The sequence below is a fragment of the Pseudopodoces humilis genome, chromosome 18 (genome assembly GCF_049639895.1).
Source record: "Pseudopodoces humilis isolate 2021_Gansu_Grassland_sample_001 chromosome 18, ASM4963989v1, whole genome shotgun sequence".
Classification (NCBI taxonomy): domain Eukaryota; kingdom Metazoa; phylum Chordata; class Aves; order Passeriformes; family Paridae; genus Pseudopodoces; species Pseudopodoces humilis.
In genome coordinates this window covers 16,568,505-16,591,831 of record NC_142217.1, presented here as the reverse complement: position 1 = coordinate 16,591,831, position 23,327 = coordinate 16,568,505, and the positions used below count along the sequence as shown (strand labels likewise).

The 23,327-nt window shown below is 46.9% G+C and overlaps 1 protein-coding gene across 3 annotated transcripts; it reads left to right on the top strand.

Moving 5' to 3' along the window:
- The first annotated feature begins 1,766 nt into the window (after positions 1-1,766).
- On the top strand, positions 1,767-22,831 carry LOC106628182 (mesothelin-like). 3 transcript variants are annotated; one of them, XM_088064069.1, is made up of 29 exons: positions 1,767-1,802; positions 2,109-2,207; positions 3,571-3,605; positions 4,566-4,587; positions 4,696-4,723; positions 5,891-5,975; positions 6,557-6,718; positions 6,943-7,145; positions 7,309-7,400; positions 7,896-8,026; positions 8,479-8,600; positions 9,076-9,238; positions 9,503-9,718; positions 9,933-10,103; positions 10,482-10,628; positions 10,755-10,804; positions 11,265-11,385; positions 11,795-11,880; positions 12,737-12,866; positions 13,802-13,992; positions 15,160-15,250; positions 16,337-16,448; positions 16,717-16,901; positions 17,794-17,946; positions 19,183-19,316; positions 19,980-20,107; positions 20,650-20,744; positions 21,795-21,984; positions 22,340-22,831. In XM_088064069.1, exons 2-29 carry the CDS (start codon positions 2,174-2,176, stop codon positions 22,432-22,434), a joined length of 3,372 nt encoding a protein of 1,123 aa, XP_087920195.1. In that variant the 5' UTR covers positions 1,767-1,802; positions 2,109-2,173; the 3' UTR covers positions 22,435-22,831. The 3 variants fall into 3 exon arrangements, 2 of the variants coding, with proteins under 2 accessions (XP_087920195.1, XP_087920194.1); XM_088064068.1 differs by having other exon boundaries at positions 16,714-16,901; XR_015774088.1 differs by lacking the exons at positions 19,980-20,107; positions 20,650-20,744; positions 21,795-21,984; positions 22,340-22,831 and having other exon boundaries at positions 16,714-16,901; positions 17,646-17,946.
- Positions 22,832-23,327: the final 496 nt, after the last annotated feature.

Sequence of the window (23,327 nt, the reverse complement as noted above, 5' to 3'; positions counted from 1 at the left end):
CTTCTGGATTAATTGTTGGTTTATTAAGCTTTGAAATGTTCTAGAGAGCCAAGTCTGGTTTTCACCATCCCTCCCTAAACCCAGGCTGGTTTTTAAGTGAGCCTGGTTTGTCTGCCAGGGTGCTGAGCCAGGCTCAGAGCCAGGACAAAGCCCCTTTGTCCCCTTGCCGGGTGTGTCCGAGCTGCTGGGGTGGGACTGGCGAGGATTTGGTGTCCCTGCCACACCTGGGGACAGCTCCAGCCCCAGCTGGGGTCACCCCGGGACACTCCATCCTCCTCCGGCTCCTTCTGGGGCTGTCCCACCCTCTGCAGCTTCTCCTCCCATCCAGGGCTGGCTGCTGGTGGCCCTGGGGCAGGATTGGGAGCAGGGTTTTTGGGAATCTTGCGGAGGGAAGGGAGGCTGGTGTGGAGTGGTGTTGAGCCAGAGGGGATCGTCCATCCCAGGTGGGCTCCAAAATCCCCTCGCTGACCCCTGTGGGGCAGCTCTGCCGTGGGATCCCTCATCCCTGGAAACATCCAAAGCCGGGCTGGAGAGGTTTGGAGCCAGCTGGGATGGTGGAAGGTGCTGGAGTTGGGTCTGGATGAGCGTTAAGGTCCCTCCCAAGCCCGGAACATTCCATGATCCTCTTTGTTTCCTCTCCTTCGGATCCACAGATTTGCCAGCGCTTTCCCCATCCAGCACTTTTCCATCCATGGGCAGCCTGCTTGGAGAGCTGAAATTCCAAAAGGTGCAAAACTCCAGAGCTTGGACACTTGGAGCCTGGCTGGAGCATCCCCATGGAGCCCCTTTGAGCTCCAGGGCTGTGCGTGGGGGTCATTCCAAACCGCTGACGGGTTTTACGGATTTGGGTGGTTTGGGATGGGTGTTGGCCAGAATTCTGGAATTCTGTGAGTCAGAGCAGCCGTGGTTGTGACTCCTCTGGTCCCAGAGGAGCTGGGAAGGACGTGGGGTGTGCTGAGGAACGCGGGGTGCGGTGACACTGGGAGGTGACAGTGGCACGAGCACGAGTTATTGATCTTCAGCAACAGGCGAGCCTAGGCCTGGCCCAGAGCTGGGCTTAGTAAAAACTTGTCTGGAGAAGCACCAATATAGTGACCAAAAGAACGATTTTTAATTTTTATTTTATTTTATATTAATTTATTATTTTTTTTTTCTCCTCCCAAATCTGGAGGATGTGAAATTACCCTGAGATGAGTCCAAAGAGACTGAGCTCCTGGTCTGACATCCATGGAATCACGGAACAGTAAGGATCACAGGGGCCATGTATCCCAACAAATCCCACCCTGTGCATCCCTGGGAGCATTTTCCAAAGGCTCCTGGAGCCCTGGCAGCCTCGGGGCCGTGCCCATTCCCTGGGGATCTGCTCCATGCTCCATGGGGAAGAACCTTTCCCCCTAACCCTCATCCCATTCCATGGCCTGCCTGCCTGACAGAAGAACTTCCACGTGTTTCTTTGGGATTTCCCAGGTGGAAATGAGTGGGATACACAGAGATTTCCCAAGAAATCCCAACCATTCCAAGCTCCAGACACCAAATTCCCTGGTGCCACCCATTCCCTGAACCGCTGGCGGGAGCAGCTCCGTGCTGGGAGCACAGATGGATTTCTGTCCCGTGCAGGGATGGAGGGAATCCAACTTTCTGGATCCTGGGAATGGCAGGCATTGCCCAACTGTTTGTCCTGCGGCCCGTGGGTGTGCCCAGGGCTCCCGATCCATCCCCGGGAGATGCAGCCGGAGGAGCCACACCCCGGGCAGCTCCGTGAAAAGGAGCCAGAGCCTGCCTGGCAGGACCTGCAGCCACAGGTGAGTGTCCCCTGGTGTCCCCCGGTGTCCCCCGGTGTCCCCTGGTGTCCCCTGGTGTCCCCCGGTGTCCCCTGGTGTCCCCCGGTGTCCCCTGGTGTCCCCTGCCACCACACACCTGCCTCAGGTGTGGACACCAACCTGCTGCCTCCACCAACCCCAAATTCCCCGGAGCTTTCCCCGCACCCCCAGGAGATTTTTGGGTCTAATTTTGGGCTTTGTGAAGCGTGTCCGGATTTGCGCGTGACTTTTAACTTTCCTCCTCGGAGTTTGGGGCTGGAGTTAATTAATTCAGGTTAATTAATTCAGGTTAATTTCTTGCTGTTTGGTTTCTCCTGGCTGGGCTGAGGTGATTGCCGTGGCTGTCCCCAGAAATGCCTCCTCTGCTCCCATTCCTCCTCCTGCTGGGTGAGTCTGGCCCTGGAGGGAGGGAGAGCTGTGCCAGGAGGGTTTTCCGTGCCAGGGATTATCCCCAAAAAGGGAAATTGTGCTGCCAGAGCGTTGGGTGTGACTTTGGTGGTCGCTGTAAACCCCCAGCCTTTCGCTGTCGTGTTTGTTGTTGGATTTGGGAGGGAGGTATTTTAGTTTTGGTGATAAACAGGGTGGGAAGGTCCCCCTGGGACTGATTCTCCTCCTGTCTGTTCAGAGCTGTCTGCTCCCTGCTCCTCTTGCTGGAGTATCAAGGAATAATCATAACTAAATCTGATTAATTCTATATTCATTGAATAATAAATCCCAGACTGGTTTGGGTTGGGAGGGACATTAAATCTAAATAAAGGGCAGGGACACCTTCCACCATCCCAGGTTTCTCCAAGATCCTTCCAGCCTGGCCTGGGGCACTTCCAGGGATGGGGAATCCTCTGGGAAATCCATCCCAGGGCCTCCCCACCCTCACAGGGAGGAATTTCTGCCCCATATCCCATCCATCCCTGCCCTCTGGCAGTGGGAAGCTGTTCCTCCTCCTCCTGTCCCTCCATCCCTTGTCCAAAGTCTCTCCCCACCTCTCCTCCTCCCCATTTATTAAATGTTAATAAATCAATAATTGATCAATTTAACAATGAATTAAAAATTATTATTACATTTTTAGTAACTTAATTAATGGAGACAAGGTTCCTTTGTCTGTTAATTAGTGACAGTTCTCCATCAACTAAATTACTATTATTATTTATAATATTTCTATTTCTATTATAAATGTAATAATATTTAAATAATTTAGGTAATTATTTAAATAAGAAATAAATTTATTTCTAATGGAAATATTTAATAATTTAAATATTGCTACATTAATTGTTATTAAATATAATTTAATAATGGAAATATTTATTTATTGTAATAATTTAGTTAATTATTTAAATAAGAAGTACATTTATTTAGAATGTAAATATTTAAGAATTTAAATGTTACATTAATTGTTATTAAATATAATTCAATAATGGAAATATTTAATAATTTGGTTAATCATTTAAGTAAGAAATAAATTTATTTAGAATGTAAATATTTAAGAATTATTACATTGTTATTAAATATAATTTAATAACGGAAATATTTAATTATTTTAATAATTTTAGTTAATTATTATTAACTAAAATTATTTAAAATTAATAATTAATAATCATCAGGTAACGAAGAAAGGCGTTGTGCTGATGAAGTGAAATTTCACTCAAGTGAAATTCAGCTCTTCAGGGAGCTGAGGAAGGGCTGGGGCTGAGCAGTGGGAGCCAGCTTTGGGCTGGCTTTGCTGTAAAACGCAGAAGTTTTTGGTGTTTTGCAGGGTGGCAGGGAGCTGCTGCAGCTGGGACAGAGCTGGTAAGGAAAATCCCTGTGGTTGAAACATTCCAGGATGGGTTGGGCTGGAGGGATCCTCAAGGATCAGCCAATTCCACGTTCCCTTCCTTGGGAATCGGCAGGAGCACGTTCCCTCCTCAGGGCTGGGATAACCTGCACTCCCCAGGGTTATAAATGCACATCACATTATTGGCTTTTCACAAATATTAAAGTGAATGTTATATGTATAAGATTCGAAAATTTAGCTGTATTAATATAGTTTCCTTTATTTCTGTTATTGATGAAACTTAGAAATAGCAATATAATACAAGTATGTTGAGCTATGGCATAATATTAAAACAAAAACTATCTTTGTTTGTATAACCCAAAGACTGAAAAAGATAGTTACAGACCTCCCTGCATTCTTAAATTATCTTATCCAGATGAGGACAGCAGTGACCAGAGCTCTGGGAGAGGAATTTATTGCATTTCTGGTATCAGGGAATGTAAATCTCGATGGTGCCAAGAAGATTGATTTATTGGGAAGGGGGCAAGAGAAAACTAAACAGAAAACCACCAAAAAACTTAAGAAGAATGTTGGAATATGTATGAGAATTTATGGATATGTAGTAGGGAAAATCAAAAATTAAATTTAATTTAATCAAAAATTAAAAACCCTGTTTTTAAGGGACAATCCTTTGTTAGTAAGGTGTGCTCTCTTGGCTGAATGCAGAGACACCTGGCTGTATCTGTATACTTTATTTATTATTTATTATTATTTTTATCTCCTAATTGTCTTTCTATTAAACTTTTAAATTCTATAAGAAAAAAATGTGAACCTCATTTTTCACAGTAGCTTGGGATACAGAGCCAGTGGCACAGCCTGGAGCTGTGGATTTGGGATTGGAGTTGATTTGACCCCAATCCAAAGGGCTGCAGGGATCAGAAATAATGTTAGAGCTGTATTTTAACACCACCTCTTTCCTCTTTCTCCTGGTGCAGTGCTCCAGCTCCCCCGTCAATGGTGAGTTTCTTCCCAAATATCCTCCATCAGGAAAACCCCGAGAGGCTTCTGTGTTCCAATTCTTCTCACAATTCCTTATCTTTGTCCCTTTTTTGTTTTGGGGATCAGAATCTGCTGTGTGTGCCTCAGTGCAGAGGTAGGTGAGCCATCCCCTGTGATTGTGGCAGCGTTTCCTTGGGAGGGATTCTGCTTTTTTGGGGTAACGAGATCCCTCTCAACCCACATTTTGGGATATTTTTTTGCCTCGGGGTTGCCTGTGGGCAGGGAGGGCTGTGCTTGCACTTGTTCAAACAGTGAAGGGAAAGTGCAGGATTTTGTGTCTGTGCAGGACAAAGAAAGGCAGGGCCGGGCCCTGGGGAGGCAGCCAAGAGCCTTGGCACTGGTGCTGAGCTTTTCTTGGCTCCCACAGCTCCCTCCAGACCTGGTTTGTCCCTGGTTTTTCCCTGGTTTATCCCTGATTTTTCCCTGGTTTGTCCCTGGTTTGTCCCAGGTTTGTCCCTGGTTTGTCCCAGGTTTGTCCCAGGTTTGTCCCTGGTTTGTCCCAGGTTTGTCCCTGATTTTTCCCTGATTTGTCCCAGGTTTGTCCCTGATTTTTCCCTGATTTGTCCCAGGTTTGTCCCTGATTTTTCCCTGGTTTGTCCCAGGTTTGTCCCAGGTTTGTCCCTGATTTTTCCCTGATTTTTCCCTGATTTTTCCCTGGTTTGTCCCAGGTTTGTCCCTGATTTTCCCCTGATTTATCTGGCTGAGGGGCAGCCAGTTCTTCCCCAGCAAGTCCTGTCCCAGCTCCCCACCACTTCCACTCCTATCCAGTTGTTCCCCATCCAGTTCTTCCCCAGTTCCTCCCAGTTCCCAGCACATCTTTTCCCAGTTCCCCATCCAGTTCCCTCCATTCCCAGCCCATCTTCTCCCAGTTTTCCCCATTCCCAGCCCATCCTCTCCCAGTTCCCTCCATTCCCAGCCCATCCTCTCCCAGTTTTCCCCATTCCCAGCCCATCCTCTCCCAGTTTTCCCATTCCCAGCCCATCATCTCCCAGTTCCTCCATTCCCAGCCCATCCTCTCCCAGTTTTCCCATTCCCAGCCCATCCTCTCCCAGTTTTCCCATTCCCAGCCCATCCTCTCCCAGTTTCCTCCCAGTTCCCCATCCAGTTCTCGCCATTCCCAGCCCATCCTCTCCCAGTTTCCTCCCTGTTCCCCATCCAGTTCTCACCATTCCCAGCCCATCCTCTCCCAGTTTCCTCCCAGTTCCCAGCCCACCCTGCCCCAGCTGCTGCACCTTTCCCAGTGCTCTCCCTGTTTTCCCAGTGCCAGCCAGGAGCAGTTCCTGGAGGTGGCCCAAGGCCAAAGATCCCCGTGCAACCTCACCTTTGGCCAGCTCGCCTGTGCCCAGGTGAGCACAGTTAAAAAGGGGTTAAAAACACAAATAAAAAGGGGTTAAAACATAATTAAAAGTGGTAAAAGCACAATTTGAAGTGGTTGTGGTGTGGAAAATGCAACCTGGACTATTCCAGGTTTATTTTCTTCCCTGATTTTGTCATTATCTCTGAAGTTGCTGCCAGTAATTGCAGTTAAATTGACAGCAGTTTGTTTTTCAGTAAATATTTCCAACAAAAAGTTCTGCACATATTTGTCAGTGGAGTCTTTTGGGGAATTTTTTTTTTTGTGTGTTTGTTTTTTTTCTTGGTTTTCTTTTTACCTTCTACTGTTTGTAAGCTGTTTCCCTGAAAAAATGTTTGGGAATTCAAGAGTTCCCCATGGGAGTTTCTAGTTAGATCACGACTTTAGAAAATTTTGGCAAAATTTTGGGGTTTTTTGATAAAGCTTTTAAAACCTGTGCCAATGTTTTACCTTCCTCAAGGGAGGAATCCCTTCCCAAATGCCCAGGTTGGATGAGCCCCCTGAGGGTGATTTCCCCTCTAAATATGATCCATCCATTATCATCTTTATTTGCATTTCCCTTCTCTTTTCCAGGGAACTTGGCTCCAGGACCTTCAGGATGATTTCCTCATATCCTTATATTCCTGCCTGGCCTCTAAACCTGCCACAGCTGTGGATCCAGAATATTCCATCCTGTTCTTTTCCAAATATGATGCCAGGAAGCTTTTGGCCTCCTTGTCCGTGTTCAACCAGAGGGTGAGTATTCCCTCAAATGGAATTCCCTCAAATCCAGGGAATTTTTGCTCTCTTTGCCCTCCAGGAAAAGGCATCATTCCAAATCCCCTGAAATTTTACTTTATTTTGGAAAGAGCCCCATTCCAACCAATCTGTTCCTCGCATTCAGATTTGCTTGGATTTACGTCCATGCCTGCTTAGAATTCCCTGGAATTCACGGCTTTCTTCTCCTCTCCTGCTCCCAGTTTTCCCAGGTGCCCCTTTCCCTGGAGTGGAGCCTGATTTTCATGAACGGCCTGTGGGAGAGGATGCTCCGAGTGCCTGGAATTGAGACCCCCCCAGTGCTGTTCCAGTGGGTCCATGAGGGACTCGAGCCCTTCCTGGTGCATCCCGAGGTCTTTGGCTGCCTCCGTGCCAAGGATGTGTCCTGTGAGGAATTCCAGGCGGTGTAAGTGTGGAATGTCCCCTCTGTGCCACCAGAGCCACGTCCTGGGGGCTCCTGTGGGGGAAAATCCCTTTGGAAAAGGATGGGACTGAGAACATCCATGGTTTTTCTTTGTGAGGCCCCAAACCTGAGCTCGTGTTTGAGGTGTTTTCCTTCCCTTTTCCAGAGTGGCTGCCCTGGATGGAATCTACTCCCAGCTTCCCGTGGAAGAGCAGAGGAATCTTTACGCTGGGATCAAGCATTTCCTCACCCAGGATGGTAAAGGAGCTGATTTTCCTGGGATCTGTCACTGGGCTGAGGCTCCCCAGGGCTTTTGTGAATCTCCAATGGAAACAGGCTGGGAATGTTGGTAATTAGTGGATTTGGGAATCATTTCCCTGCCTGAAAGCTTTATCAATCAGGGTTTTTATAAATCAGTGTCTTCTGATTTAAATTCACTGCATTTGCTGCTCGTGCAGGGTTTGGTTCTGAGAGGGAAGAACCCAGCTCAGAAAAGGCCCCAGGCAGGAGCTTCCATGCCCTGCTTGAAAGTCCTGCAAAAAAATCCTGGTGCCTTTGGAAGGAGGAAGAAAGAGGCTGGGGATGGAATATTTGGAGGGCTGGGATTATTTTTGTCCTGTCCCATGGGAATTTGTGTGTGGACACGTAAGGTGTGACCAGAGAGCTCTTCCACCCCTAGAAATCCCCAGTTCCCACTGGTTTCCTGACCCAGGGCAGGCTGTAGTTGCATGGGGTCTGTTTTCTTGCCTGCAGAATCCAGCCAGAAGTGCCACAGCCAGGCCATTCCCGCTCTGAATTCCACCGCCTGGTTTCGGAATTATCTGGGATCCTTTCTGGAGCACGCCACTGTGGAGGACCTGCAGCTTTTTGGGGATGAAGCAACAGTAAGTGGAGAGCCTGGGAGGTCACAGTCCTGCCCTGAGCAGAATCAGAACCCCAGAATGGTTTGGGTTGGAAGGATTTATGGATCATCCATCCCACTATCCCAGGCTGCTCCAATCCCCGTCCAACCTGGCCCTGAAATTCCTGGAATTCCTGCCAGCAGGAATGTTTCTCTAGTTAATTTGAGGTGAACAGTCACTGGGATTATTTCCCCCCATCATGTGATAAGAGGGACTTGCACAGAAGTTGGTTTCACAAAGGGAATTCTGCAGGGAGCAATGAGAGGAACAGCCCCAAACCTGATCAAAATTTACTTGAAAACAAAAACCAATAAAGCCCAGCACAACTTCAAACCCAGGTGAAAACCCCTGAGGTTGATTCAATCTGCCATCACTGCCAGGATTGAAGGATCCATCTGAATCATTTTTCTTTTTTATATTTTTTCCGTCCTCAGCTTCAAAAATTTGCCAGGGATCCTGTGAATATGGAGATGGTCGGGAACCTCACCTTGCTCAGGGAGACTGCTCTGTACTACACCCTCCTCCTGACCTCTGCTCCTGCTTTTCCACTGTCCAGGTGGGATCTGATTCCCTGGGATGGCTCAGTGTGACACAGCAAGAGTTTGAGTGGGGATTCCATTAATTTTCTCTTTAAGGATTCCATTAATTTTCTCTTTAAGGGTTCCATTAATTTCTCTTTAAGGGTTCCATTAATTTCTCTTTAAGGGTTCCATTAATTTTCTCTTTAAGGGTTCTATTAATTTCTCTTTAAGAATTCCATTAATTTTCTCTTTAAGGGTTCCATTTTCAAATAATCCCACTGCCCTTGGTCCTGAGGAGGGCCAGACCCCAAGTTGTTTTTCCTGGGAGATGCTTTCCCTGCGGTGCCAGCTCCAGCTGATGGCCAGCAGTGCTTCCAGGGTTTTTCAGCTCTCTGAGCTGCAGCTTTGGCATCATCAGATCTAAAATGATGGGGGAAACGTGCCTGGAAAAGAGAGAAAAGTCTGCTGGAGCCCCTCGCTGACTGACAGCCTCTCCTTTTCTCCCTGCAGCCTCCCAGATGAATTTATTTGTTACCTGAGCCCCAGGGCGGTGAGAAACCTGAGCAAGGAGGAGACTTTGGGAGTGGCCCAGAGGCTCGGGAAGAGCTGCCCATGGAGCAGGGGAATGCCTGGAGGGAGAGCTCCCTCCTCCCTGGCACGGCAGGAACTGCAGGTGAGCACCTGGGGATTCTCTCAGCTGCACAGAACCTGCCGGGGGTGACTTGTGTCCCCTCTTGTCACCCTCCTCGGGGTCACCCTGTGTCTTGCTTGTGGTGTCTGGCTGGCTTTTCTCACAGTCCTCAGTGGTGGAAATGATCCGTGCACAGCCTTCAGCAGGGAAACCTGAGGCAGAAATCCAGGGATTTAAGACATCCCGAGACGGTGGGATCCAATATTGCTCCTCTGACTCTGCTCTGTCTCCGCGGGACCTTTGCAGGTCGCGTCCGCCCTGGTGAGGAATTTGGAGGATTTCTCTCCAGCGGTGCTGGGAGCCTTGGGCCAGGCTGCCCTGGGGCTCTCGGTGTCCAGCATCCAGGACAGCATCCCTGAGGAGCACCTGGAAGCAGCTCTTCCCACCCTGGGAAGCGTCCGAGGCTGGAATGCCGAGCAGTCCAGGGCTATCGTCAACAAACTGCTCCGCTCTGGCTACCAGGTACAGAGCTCCCCAAATCCAGGGGTTGATTTCCTCGTGGGAAGGGATTTGGCTGTTGGAAGTGCCCAGGGAGGTTTGGAGTCCCCATCCCTGGAAGTGTCCAAGGAATGTTTGGAGGTGGCACTCAGGGGACAAGGAGGGCATCGGGCACAGCCGGGACCCGAGGATCTCAAAGATCTTTTCCAAACGGATTTTTCCTGGGATTCCCTTGCAGATCCTGGATGGACAGAGCCTGGCAGAGCTGGGGACTTTGGTGGGTGGCCTCAACAGCAGCACACTCCAGAGCCTGGCCCCAGAAGTTGTCCTGGAGGCCATCCAGCTGCCAGGCTTCGCCCAGCGCCTGGAGCCTCTGCCCTCTGCTCTGAAAAGGACCCTGGTGGAAAAGGTGAGCCGGTTTTCTCTCCTCAGGCCTCCCAGAGCAGCAGGGCTGGGAGCTCTGCTTACCTGAGGCCAGGTGTGCACGTTCCCTGCGGGATCTGGCTCGGTGGCAGCAGGACAAGCCACTCCAGGCCCTGTGTCGGTGTCCTGGGCCTGCTCAGCCTCCTGGGGACGAGGACAGGGGTGATTTGTTTCATGGGGTGGCCCCAGAAATGATTTCTCAGTTGATGTTCCCAGGGAAAGAACAGAAATGGAGCAGAATTAGCTCGAGGTTGGACTTGATCCTGCAGGTCTTTTCCAACCTCAACAATTCTCTGGTATTGCCACGATTTGAACTAAAACTGGGTGAGATTGTTGTGCTTTGTTCTGTTGGGTTTTTCCCAAGGTTTCCTCCAGGGTTGGCCACCCCTCTGAGCTGGTTAAACTCATTCCCAGTGCTCTGGCCAGCTACATCCCAAAATCCCTGCTTGTTTTTGGGGAAGAGAAGCCAAATGTGCAGGATCTCAACGATAAACCTTGGACCAGAGACCAGGTAATGGGGGGTGGGCTCCTCCTTCCCCTTCCTGCCAGCCCTGCCCTCTGTGGGGCCACGAATCCCTAAAAGTCCCCCTGGAAATGGAGCTGTTTTCCCTGGAAAACCTCTCTCTTTGCTCCCCAGGCTGCCATGTTTTTCGGTGATGTGGTGAAGGCAGAGCCTGACTTCAGCAGGTAAAGATTTTCCTCCTCTCCTTCCATTTTCTGCCTGTTTTCCTGGCAATTCCCACGTTTCCCGTGGTGTGTGTGGCTCATCCAGCCCCTGGAATCCATAGGAACAGGTGGGAAATGGAATATGAACCCCAACATGGACATGGAACACAGAGATTTACCAGGGCTCAGCTGTAAAATACACCCAGAGGCCACATTTTCTTTCTAAAACGATGCTGCTGGAATTCTGCTCCAGATTGCCTCTGGAACGCATTTCCAAGCAGGGAATATCCCAACCTTCCATGGTGGGAGCAGTTCCAGGGATTAATTTCGAGGGGCTGATGCGTCTTTTGACGTATTTGAGATGAAAATGATGAAAACAGAGATTTATATCTGGAAAAACCAGCGGGGTCAGCGGTGTCCTGCTCAGAATGCACCTTCCTGAAGGCCTTTCCCTCCTGATTTTCCTGCTGGGAATTCCCAGGCTCTCCCAGTCTGTCCTCCAGGGCTTCACCTGCACAGCTGCCAGCGCTGTGGGAGCAGAAAGGTTTCAGGAGCTGGCCAAAGTCATGAGGAAGAAGAAGGTCAGGCTGGGGCAGGACCAGGTAATCCTGACGTTCCCAAGGGTTTGGTGTTGTCCTGAAGGTTCTGGGAGTTCAGGGACTGGAGCAGGGGTGTGTGGTGGGGGTTAGGATGGATTTTAGGGAAAGGATGGATTTTAGGGAAAGGATGGATTTTAGGGAAAGGTTCTTCCCCCTGAGGGTGGGACAAGGGGGTTGTTGGGGTGTCAGGACCCTGTGGGTCCCTTCCTGTGAACAAATGTCCTGGCTGTCCCTCCCACAGCTCTGAAATTCCCTGAAGACAGGAGAACTCCAAACCCTCCCATTTCCATTTTCTTTTCCCCCCCTCTCTTTTTGTTTTTGGTTTTTTTTTTTTCCTCTTTGTTCAGGGCAAAATAAAAACTTTTAATTATTTTATATTTTCCCCTGTGTTTCGTGGTGGTTTCTCTCTCAGCTGAACTGCTTGCTGAGGATGGTGACCCTGCATGGGATTCCCAAGGATTTGGACAGTTATCCCAAAGACCTGTTGCTGTTTTTAAGGTAACTCCGCCGTGGTTTTCGTGGTGTTGCCTCAGTTTACTTCATGGGGAAAAATAAAAATTAGTTTATAACCAGGCTGCCTAATCTGGTTCATTTTGCAGACATGCTTAGGCCTCTTTCTGGGGAATAAAAAAATGGGATTTTAGAAAGCTGAAGGAGGGTAGATTTATATGAGATATCAGAATAAATCCTTCCTTGTGAGGGTGGGGAGGCCCAGGTTTCCCAGAGCAGCTGAGGCAGTGTCCAAGGCCAAGTTTTTGCATTCCCAGGCCTCTGAAAGTTCCTTTCCCTGACAACACCAAAGAAAACAGGGAATAAAACGGAAATTCCCTTGTTCCAGAACCTTCCCTCTGTGGTTCTGTACCCAAACCCTGAACAATTTTAAGCTGCCTCTCACACAACAGATTCCTGAAGGTGAAAATCGAATTTTTAAAGAACCATTTTAAATTTAAGGAATTTTAAAATCGAAATTTTTAAAGAACCATTTTAAATTTAAGGAATTTTAAAATCGAAATTTTTAAAGAACCATTTTAAATTTAAGGAATTTTAAAATCGAAATTTTTAAAGAACCATTTTAAATTTAAGGAATTTTAAAATCGAAATTTTTAAAGAACCATTTTAAATTTAAGGAATTTTAAAATCGAAAATTTTAAAGAACCATTTTAAATTTAAGGAATTTTAAAATCGAATTTTTAAAGAACCATTTTAAATTTAAGGGATTTTTAAAGGATTTAATGGCACAGAAGAAATCTGGGGAGGAACAACTGGTGGAGCTCAGGGTGGAAGGTATTTTTCGGACACGGGGTGTGTCGAGCTTGACCTCATTCCCTAAAATTCATGGAGTTTGTCTCTCCAGCCCCTCAGACTATGCAGCCACAGGGAGCTGCAGGCAGTTCTTTATCAATATTGGGGAGGCAAACCTGGATGTTCTGCCCAGAGAGGCTCCTCAGAGGCAGCAGCTGCTCCTGGAGGCTCTGGAGTGTCTGGTATGGGGAGAGGGATTTGGGGGATCCTGCAGGGATTTGGGGATCCTGCAGGGGGGTTGGGGAATCCTGCAGGGAATTTGGGGGATCCTGCAGGGATTTGGGGGATCCTAGAGGGGATTTGGGGATCCTGCAGGGAATTTGGGGGATCCTGCAGGGGGTTTGGGGGATCCTACAGGGATCTGGGGATCCTGCAGGGGGGTTGGGGGATCCTGCAAGGGGTTTGGGGGATCCTGCAGGGATTTGGGGGAATCCTGCAGGGGGTTTGGGGGATCCTGCAAGGGGTTTGGGGGATCCTGCAGGGATTTGGGGGAATCCTGCAGGGGGTTTGGGGGATCCTAGAGGGGATTTGGGGGATCCTGCAGGGGGTTTGGGGGATCCTGCAGTGGATTTGGGGGATCCTGCAGGGGGTTTGGGGGATCCTGCAGGGATTTGGGGGATCCTGCAGGGGGTTTGGGGGATCCTGCAGGGGGTTTGGGGGATCCTACAGGGATTTGGGGATCCTGCAGGGAATTTGGGGGAATCCTGCAGGGGGTTTGGGGGATCCTACAGGGATTTGGGGATCCTGCAGGGGGGTTGGGGGATCCTGCAAGGGGTTTGGGGGATCCTGCAGGGATTTGGGGGAATCCTGCAGGGATTTGGGGATCCTGCAGGGAATTTGGGGGATCCTGCAGGGGGTTTGGGGAATCCTGCAGGGGGTTTGGGGGCCATTGAAGGGGATTTGGAGGATCCTGCAGGGGGTTTGGGGGACCCTGCAGTGGATTTGGGGGATCCTGCAGGGGGTTTGGGGGATCCTGCAGGGGGTTTGGGGGCCATTGAAGGGGATTTGGAGGATCCTGCAGGGGATTTGGGGAATCTTGCAGTGGATTTGGGGGATCCTGCAGGGATTTGGATCCAGGGATGCTCCATCCTTGTTAACACCTCTGCCTTTACTCCAGCAAGTTCCTGGCACAGCAATAAACGAGGAGAACGCTGAGGTTCTGGGAGGGCTGGTGTGTGACCTGCCTGGGGAGTACATCAGGAGCTCTGGGGAGAGCTTGCTGAAGGATTTGAGCCAGTGTGGATCTTTCCTGCCTGAGCAAGAAGAGGCCATCAGGGACGTGCTCAGCAGTGGCAACACCACCTTTGGGTATGGATTCTTCTCCCTTCCTCAAACCCACGCTCCTTTTCAGGCCTGGGGTGAACTCCAGCCAAGCAGCTTGGTCAAAAACCCAAAAAACTTCTTGCTTTTGAGCTCTGAGTGGGTCTTTTGTGCTGTTCAGTTGAAATTATTTCAGCAGGATGAGATTCTCCTGAAAGAGAAGCGCTCATTTATCTCTTGCTCTTTATAAAAGCTTTTCCTCTGCTCTGTTTTTTATTCCCCAAAATTTCTGTGGCCTGCTGATCCCAGCTCAAGCTGTTTGTCAGGCACAGAAAACATTCTGCCTCTACCTGTCCGGTGAGAGATGCTGGATAAATCCCCAATTCCAGCACAGAGGGGGAAGCAAAATATTTTCCTTCCTGTATCAGTTGTAACTTTTCTCTAAAAAAATCCTTTTTCTCTGATTCTGCTGCTTTTCTTCTATATTTTTCTTTCTCTTCCTGGCTTTCTCAGTCTCCTTTGGACTGAATTCTTTTGGGATCCTCCCTCGTGGGGAGCTCTGCTTATCTCAGTTCTTTAGGTTTGAAGAAAACTCCTGAGCACGTTAGAATTTTGTTTCTTGTGGTTATTAGATCATCACAAAACTTGGCAGGTCTCTCCAGACTGCACAAATTTAATAATTTAATTCTTTGCAATCTGGAGCATGTCTTTATTCTGATGGTACAAACAAGGCCTCGTGGCTCACTTTGTGTTTGATGCACAAAATGGCATAATAATAATAATAATAATAATAATAATAATAATAGTAATAATAATAATAAATGCAATATAACTATATATAATTAATATATATTATCTAATATCTAAAATAATAAATTATATTCAATAATTAAATAACATTATTTATATAATATATAATAGATATTATATTACATATTTATTATATGTTATATGTTCATAATATTATAATATATGTTTATTATATATGATAATGTATGATTATAATATTATCATATTATATATAATTATATATTTACAATGTTATAATGTAAATATATATAAATATATATATATATATATAAAAATATATTTATTATAGATATTAGTTTATATAATATAAATTAAATAATTATAGCAAGTAAACAAAAGTAAGGCTTAAATTAAGGCCTTTCTTTTAAAAACTTTTACTTCTATGTAACACATTTTTGTCCTCAGGCCTCCTGCAGCGTGGTCAGCCTTCACCCTGAGCCAGCTCCAGGGGCTGATCCCAGTGCTGGATCCCAGCATCCTGCAGCAGATTCCCCAGGTGGGCTCTGGGCACTTTGGGAAGCGCTGCTGGGGCTCAGAGTGGGGCTCAGATCTGCTGGGGGGGGTTGAGCCAGGCTGATTCCAGGAATTCCTGCTTTGGAAAGGAGCCTGGTGCCAGAGGGATGCTGCTCTGTGAGGAGGGAGGGCTCTTGGAGCTGGACAGAGTTAAATAAATAAAATAGATAATTATTAAAAAGGCCTTTAAAGGATGCACCTTGGGCACTACAAGAGCCTGGCTGAGGCTACACCCAGGATGGATGAGGGCTCACGAGTTTTCACACTTTTATAAGTTCTGGTCCATTTCCACATCGGGGTTGATTGTCCAATTCCAGCTGCAGGTGATGCAGTCCCATCCTCCCAGACTGCTCTCCTCAATTCGCTGCTGCCAACACTTCTTGGGCCCGAGGATGCAACGGTGTCCTTGGTTCTGGGGCTGGAGAAGGATTGTTGTGTCTGCCTGGGCTGTGAGGAGAACTTGCTGACACTTCATGTGAAGTTCGGAGTTAAATCCTGGGTTTTTGGGCTGGAGAAGGATTGTTTTGTGTGACTGAACTGTGAGGAGAACTTGGTGACACTTCATGTGAAGTTCGGAGTTAAATCCTTGGTTTTTGGGCTGGGAAAGGATTGTTGTGTCTGCCTGAGCTGTGAGAACTTGCTGACACTTCATGTGAAGTTCAGAGTTACACACCAGTGCAGAACAGAATGTGGAAAATACGAAATCTACAGCTTAAGGCATCAAAATCTGCTGGGGTTGTTGAGCCAGGCTGCTTCCAGCAGCTCCTGCTTTGGAAAGAGGCCTGGTGCCAGAGGGATGCTGCTCTGTGAGGAGGGAGGGTTCATGGAGCTGACAGGCTGGAACTGCAAATCCAGGTCACTGTCAGCCCCTTCCCATCACGGGAATAACTCTCCCAGTGCTTTGTGAGGAGCTCTGGCCACCGATGGGCCGGGGAAAACAGAGCTCAAACATTTAAGGAATTGCTGTTCAGGATCTCTGGACTCTGGGCCTGGTGTGTGAGGAGCAGGGGTTGTGCTGGAGGCACATCCAGCATTCCCAAATCCCCCTGATGATCCCTTTTCCTTGCAGAAAGCTTTAAGCACCTGGCTGAGGAACTTTGCCTGGGATTCCCCCCTGTCCAGGGAGGAGCTGGCCACCATCATCGCCGAGCTCCTGCCCCGCCGGCACAAGCGAGAGGATGGTACGGGAGCACCCCTGATCCAGAGGAATTCCCAGCGGGATCAGGGGGCACCCTGGAGCTTCTGGGGCCTTGGGAGGGGCTCCCAGGGAGGTTTGGGGTCCCCACCCCTGGAGGTGTCCAAGGAACTCCTTGGCCGTGGCACTCGGTGCCGGTGACAAAGTGGGGATCAGATCAACCTCGGAGGATTTTCCAACTGAAATGATTCCAAGATTCCAAGCTTGGAGAGGAAGGATTTGATTTAACCCTGAGTTTGCCGTGGCTTCAGCAGGTTGCCCAGCTGACAAGGAGATAACAGAGGCAGTTCTGGAGGACCAGGTGATGCCTGTCTACTACACCCCCGAGGAGCTGCGCGCCTGCCTCCGCAACGTCTCCCTGGAAAATCGCCTCTCCCAGGTCCTCACCTACCCCTTCAGCAACCCACAGCTGGCTGTGCTGAAGGAGTACCTGCACGAGGTAACAGCAGCCCCAAAACATCCACTTTCCACTGATGGGATCGTTCAGGGCCTTATCTGGGGAATTCAGGATCTCCAGGGATATAACTCAAATTTCCATGGTGGGATTGTTCAGGGCCTTGTCCTGGGAAATTCAGGATCTCCAGGGATATAACTCAAATATCCACCATGGGATTGTTCAGGGTCTTGTCCTGGGGAATTTAGGAATTCAGGAACTCCAAGGATATAACTCAAATTTCCAGGATGGAATCACTCAGGGCCTTGTCCTGGGGAATTTAGGAATTTAGGATCTCCAGGGATATAACTCAAATTTCCAGGATGGAATCACTCAGGGCCTTGTCCTGGGGAATTCAGGATCTCCAAGGATATAACTCAAATATCCACCATGGGATTGTTCAGGGCCTTGTCCTGGGGAATTCAGGATCTCCAAGGATGAGACTCAAATTTCCATGGTGGGATTGTTCAGGGCCTTATCCTGGGGAATTTAGGAACTCAGGATCTCCAAGGATATAACTCAAATTTCCAGGATGGAATCACTCAGGGCCTTGTCCTGGGGAATTTAGGAATTTAGGATCTCCAGGGATATAACTCAAATTTCCAGGATGGAATCACTCAGGGCCTTGTCCTGGGGAATTCAGGATCTCCAAGGATGTGACTCCACTGTCTCTCAGCTCCTCTCCCACAGTCTGGCCACCTTTACTGGGAAAATATTTATTCCTTATCTCCTATTTCTATGTCTAATCAGAATTTTCCTGGCCTGTTGGCCCTGAGCCTTTCAGTGAGAGGACCGTGGCTCCATCCTCCCTCCAATCCCTATCAGAGAGCTGAAAACAGCACTGAAATCATCATTTCACCTTCCCTGCTCCGTGCCCATAACAGCAGTGTCTCCACAGAGATATCCCAATGGTTATCCCGATAATCTGCTCTCCAGCCTGGGCGCTCTCCTTCCCATCATCACCCCGGAGGAAATTTCCACCTGGAAGATGAGCTCAGCTGAAACCTTGGCTGCCTTCCTGAGAAATGAGCCTCAGCCCTCGGATTCCCTGGTAGGAGCTTCCCTTTGTTTTCCCATCTTTGGGGCTGGTTTGGGATTAACTGAGTGGGTCCTGAGGTGGTTGAAGCATTTTTGGTGCCGTAATTTTGGGGTGGCATGTTGCATGTGAGTAAAACTTTATAAAACAAGGCCTTATATTCTCATTTAATATATAATTCCCATTAAAAAAATCATAAGAATAAAAAAACAGGACAACAACCTATTGTAAAAAAAAGAAGAATAAAAAATCAGTTAGCACAGTAATCTACTCTTGTAAAAAATAAGGAATAAAAGATCAGTTAGCACCACAATCTAGTCTTGTAAAAAAAAAAAGGAACAAAAAATCAGCACAACAATCTAGTCTTGTAAAAAAAGAATAAAAAATCAGTTAGCACCACAATCTAGTCTTATAAAAAAAAAGGAATAAAAAAATCAGTTAGCACCACAATCTAGTCTTATAAAAAAAAAGGAATAAAAAAATCAGTTAGCACCACAATCTAGTCTTGTAAAAAAAAAAAAAAAGAATAAAAAATCAGCACAACAATCTATTGTAAAAGAAAAAAGAAAAAATCAGAACAACAGATTTTTTATTCTTTTTTCTTTACAATAGATTGTTGTCCTAACTGATTTTTTTATTCTTTTTTTTTGCAAAAGATTGTTGTGCTGATTTTTTATTTTTTTTACAAGACTAGATTGTTGTGCTATCTAATCTTGTAAAAAAAAAATAAAAAATCAGTGCAGCAATTTAGTCTTGTAAAAAAAAATTTTAAAAAAACTATAAAAACAAGAAGTGTATCCCATAAAAATCCATTAATAATATATATAATCATATATAAAAATAAAGGTTTAATAAACATATATAATAACCTTAACCAACCAATGACTTAATCTTCACTAGATTACTAATCAGTTAAATTCAAACACAATAACTTCTAATGCCACGTAAAAATGATCTGTGTGCAATAAAAAAAAACTATTCTATATAAAATATTATATAAATTTTATATAATATATATTCTATATAGAATATATATTCTTAACTATAAAAAATTAACAAAAAAACCCCAAATAGCTCCCCTCTCTCACACAAAATTCACGAGCAGCACAAACAGATCTGAAATGATTCCGTTTTATTCTCGTAATCGTGGCACAACCTTCTCCCAGGGGCTGAAACCACGTGTTCTGATTCAAGTCAGAGAATCCAAATGGTTAATTAATGAATTGATGAATGAATCAATGTGATTTCCAGGCCTCAGCAGCAATTAGACGCTACCTGGAGCTGGGTAACGCCCTGAACGCCACGGCCCTGAGCGCCATCGGCACCAGATACGTGTGCCTGCTGAATGCCCCCGAGCTGAAGGCCATCGACCCCCCCAGCCTCAAGTGAGTCACAAATTTTGGGGTGTCCTTGGCTCCTTCCAAAAGCCCTTTCCCATCTTTTTCCTTTTTTTCCTGCTCCCGGGGAAAGGGAATTTAGGAATCGCTCTGCGTCGGGGTTTAAAAGCTGCTGGTGCCCATCCTGCCAGGCAGGGCTCGGATTTGCAATCAAACTCTCTTTATTTCAGCCCAGCAGGCTGCAAATCTGACTCTGTGCCCGCTTTCATCTGCAGAAGGGTTCATGGAATTAAATTTCATAGGATTACTGAGTTGTTGAGGCTGGAAAAGGCCTCTCAGGTCATCACCCAGCACCATGGTCGCCACTAAACCACGGCTTCGAGTGCCACGTCCTCGTGGTTTTTAAGCATTTCCAGTTTGAATTATTCTGAAAGACTGGTGAATGAAATTAATTTATTAATTAATGAATTACTGCTTGGCAAACACACAGATTTATTAGGCACCATCAGAGCCATCATCAGTTGAAGGATAAATCCTCAGCAGGAAACTGGGCCATAATTTTTCCTCTCAGCTTCTCTCTGTAGAGCTGGGAATTGGGGATCACCTGTGCCGTGCAGAGAATCCCAGAGAAACACTTAGAATACAGGAAAATTGAACAGGTTGAAGGTAATAAAAGCTTTTTTTTCACCCTAAATCTTTATTTTTCTGCAGACTGGCATCTCTGGATCCTTCAGCCTGTTCACAGGACACAAAGGACCTCTTGTACCAGAAAGCCAAAGAGGCTTTCTCTGACCAGCACCATTTACCTGCTTACTATGAGCTGATTTTACCTTACCTGGGTATGTAAAAAAACCAGGATGCTGTGGGAAAAAGAGAACTCTTAGCCACAAACTAGAGTGGGTATCAAAATCCATCTAAGATTTGGGAATTTTCAAAGTCAAGTTGTTAAAAGTTTGTCTTTCCGATTTGTAGACGGCATCAAATACTGTTGAAGGATTCTGTGCCTGCTTTAAATTGCCCAAATCTGTTTCCAGACCATCAAAGGGAAAATCAAACTCAGGATTTATCTCACAGCCCTTTTCCACATCACAAAATAGATTTTTTTTTTTTTTTCCTGTTAAGCCAATAATTTTTCCAAATTCTTCTCACCCTTCTTTCCACTGTCTGCCATCGCCACAGATTTTTAATGCCCAAGAAAATAACTCCCAATAACAAAAGGAGGAGAACCAGATATTTTGTATCTAGACTCAGCTGGATTTTTGAAGCTGTGTTATCAGCCCCAGCCTAATGGATTTTGGAGAAATCCTCATTTTGTGCAGAGAGCCAGCACAGCTCCTTTGGGGTCTGCCATCCTTTGATATTCTCCTTGCTTTGGTGCCAGGGGGGGCTCCCGCTGCAGATCTCAAGGCTCTCAGCAAGAACAACGTGAACATGAACATCAACACCTTTGTGACTCTGAGGAGAGATTCTCTGATGGTGAGAATGGAATCTTTTCATTCCTTGTGTTTTATTGGTGAGTGCTGGGGTTTGGTTGTGTTGTCCCTTGATGGAAATCAAGGAGTGATGTCAAATCCAAATCCCATCAAACCTAAATCACATCAAATCCAAATTTCTTCTGTTAGACCAGTAGAAAGTGAAGAAAGGGCCTGAAATTCCTTTTAAAAAAATAGGATTTGGAGTCCTGGATGGATGCAAAGCCAGTAGAGTTTTTTCAGGGCAGGTCTCACAGTGGCCCATGAGACCAGAGATGTCCAGACAAGACAATGTCACCAATTTGGGCAGAAATCCCAGTGATTTCAGCAGGGATGGGACCCCCAGCTGAGTGCAGGAGATTTGGCATCAGAGGACAACAGAAAGAGCCTTTGAGGAACCACCAGGTCCTGAGGGAGGCCTGTCCCAGTGAAACCACTCAGGAAATTTTGTCCTTCCCATGGAAACCTCATCATTTCCCTGGCCAGAGGGGTCCTTTCCACCCCAACCTTCCCACCCTGTTCCATATAGGTAAAAACCTTATAAAACAAAAGCCTTATAAAATCAAGCTAAGCTAATAGCTAGCTTAATAAATACCCATAAGAAACCTGTCAACTTTTCCTAAGAATAGAACCCTATAATGATAAAAAACAATTTATTCTCATAAAAAAAAAAATTCCTAAGATTGTAGCCATTACTCACACCTATAAAAGCTATCCTAAATCATTAAAGAAAAATATTCAGACTAATAAATCTAATTAAATAAATCTAATAAAATCTAATAGAAACGCCATTTAGCAGCACCTCCAGCGTGCTAACCAAAGTAACAACTAATTACTAGCCAATTAAAAAGAAACACAATACTTTTATAAAATTAAGATATAAATGAAGATGTCTTTACCCTTTATCTTCTTACCCTATAAATGAAGATGCAAAAATAAACCAAGAACTTCTTTCTCTACATAAACAAGAGTAGATCTCGTCCCATTTCCATCTCTAATGTGAGGTTTGGAACAACAGCACCCCAATCTCTGCTCTGTGATTTTTTTTCCCCAGCGCCTGACACCCCCTGAGGTGGAGGGGCTGCTGGGGGTGAACCTCCCCGAGCTGGCCCAGTGGCAGAACAGGGCTCCTGTCCGGGACTGGATCCTGCTGCAGAAACAGTCGGAGCTGGACAAGTTCCACCTGGGGCTCACGGGGGGCACGCAGGAGGGCTACATCAACATCGTCACCCCCAAATTCCCAGGTAGTTTTGGGTTCCTGGTGGCTGGGCTTTAATGAGGTTGCAGTGAGGATTAAAACTGGGGCAGCTCTGCTGAGGAGCCTGAAGCTCTGCAGGGCAAATTTTGGTGAGGAGCATTCCTGGAATCCCACCGGGAGCATCCCTGCTGAACATCCCGACTGAGCAAGCACTTCCTCCTCGTGGCTGTTGGATTTGGGCTTAGGGAAAGGGTCAGAGTGGTTTGGGTTGAAGGAAACTTGCAGATCCTCTGGTTCCAGCCCCAAACTGGTGTTTGCCGTGGTTAGACAGGCGAAGAGAACTCCCAGAGGTTTTCCTCACTCGCTGATTTCTTTGCTCTGGTCCCCTCTTTGTCCTCCAGCATCATCCTCAGCCCCTCTGGGGACGGTGGCCATGGCATTCCAGCTCCTGCCTGCCCTGCTCCTCAGTTTCCTCATCGTGTCCATCTTGTCGTGACCATCTCCTCCAGGAGGAACCGAGGGGCACCAGCTGTGCCTGCTCTGACACCCGGCGTGAGCAGTGCCCAGAGCTCCAGGCAGCTGCCATCAGCCCAGGACTCACTTTTAGGTACTTTTGGTTTTCAATCACTTGGAAAAAAAACCCATTTATGTCTGAAGGGAAGATTCCAGACTCTTTGGAGCAGGATCTTTGCCTTTGGGACAGCTCAAGCCCAGCTCAACTGCAAACCACCGCTGAACCTCTTACTGCTGGGTTTAAGGGTGAGTTCTGCAGATTAAAAATGACATTTCTCAGAGCCTGACCTCGTGATACTGCCAAGACCTCAGGGTGGGAGTGAAGTTTTCCATCTGCTTGTAAATAAATCCTGGAACTGAGTAAAAATACCAGAAGCAAACTGATGAGTGTCTGCTCTTCCTTGAGGCTGCTTTCACCTTCCCGTCTGCAGGAATCCCCCCAGATTAAGTGCTCAGAATCCCAGGATCTGCCTGTTCCTGTTCCTTGGGGCTGGTTGTTCAACCTTTAGGAGCTGAGGCTGTTCTCAGCTTCCTCATGTCAGGGAAAAGGAACTTTGAACAAGGTTTGCCATATTTTTTTCCCTGCTCATTGGAAATAGCTGTCAAAAAAATCCCTCAGTGAAGCTTGTATCCAGCTCCTGCCATCCCCCTTTCCTCCAGGAGGGGAGCCTGGGAGGGAAAAGGGATTTATATATTTTATATCTTCTAAATCTTCATTGTCTGAGCTTTATAGAGGGGGAGCAGGTCTGGCCTTCACTGTAGATTTTGGAATTATGCTGGTCAAGCTTTCCCACAAAGCACTGAACACCTCAAAGAACAGGCTGGATCAGGAAAAACCAGCTGATTGATGTTTTATTGTATAGCACAGTGATCAAG

What these genes read in the sequence shown, in the direction of transcription:
- LOC106628182 (XM_088064068.1), top strand. Translation starts at nt 2,174, where the DNA reads ATGCCTCCTCTGCTCCCATTCCTCCTCCTGCTGG. An exon ending in GCATTTCCTCACCCAGGATG is followed by an intron (nt 7,401 to 7,895) that starts GTAAAGGAGCTG and finishes TCTTGCCTGCAG; the next exon opens with AATCCAGCCAGAAGTGCCAC. An exon ending in GCAGAGCCTGACTTCAGCAG is followed by an intron (nt 10,805 to 11,264) that starts GTAAAGATTTTC and finishes GGGAATTCCCAG; the next exon opens with GCTCTCCCAGTCTGTCCTCC.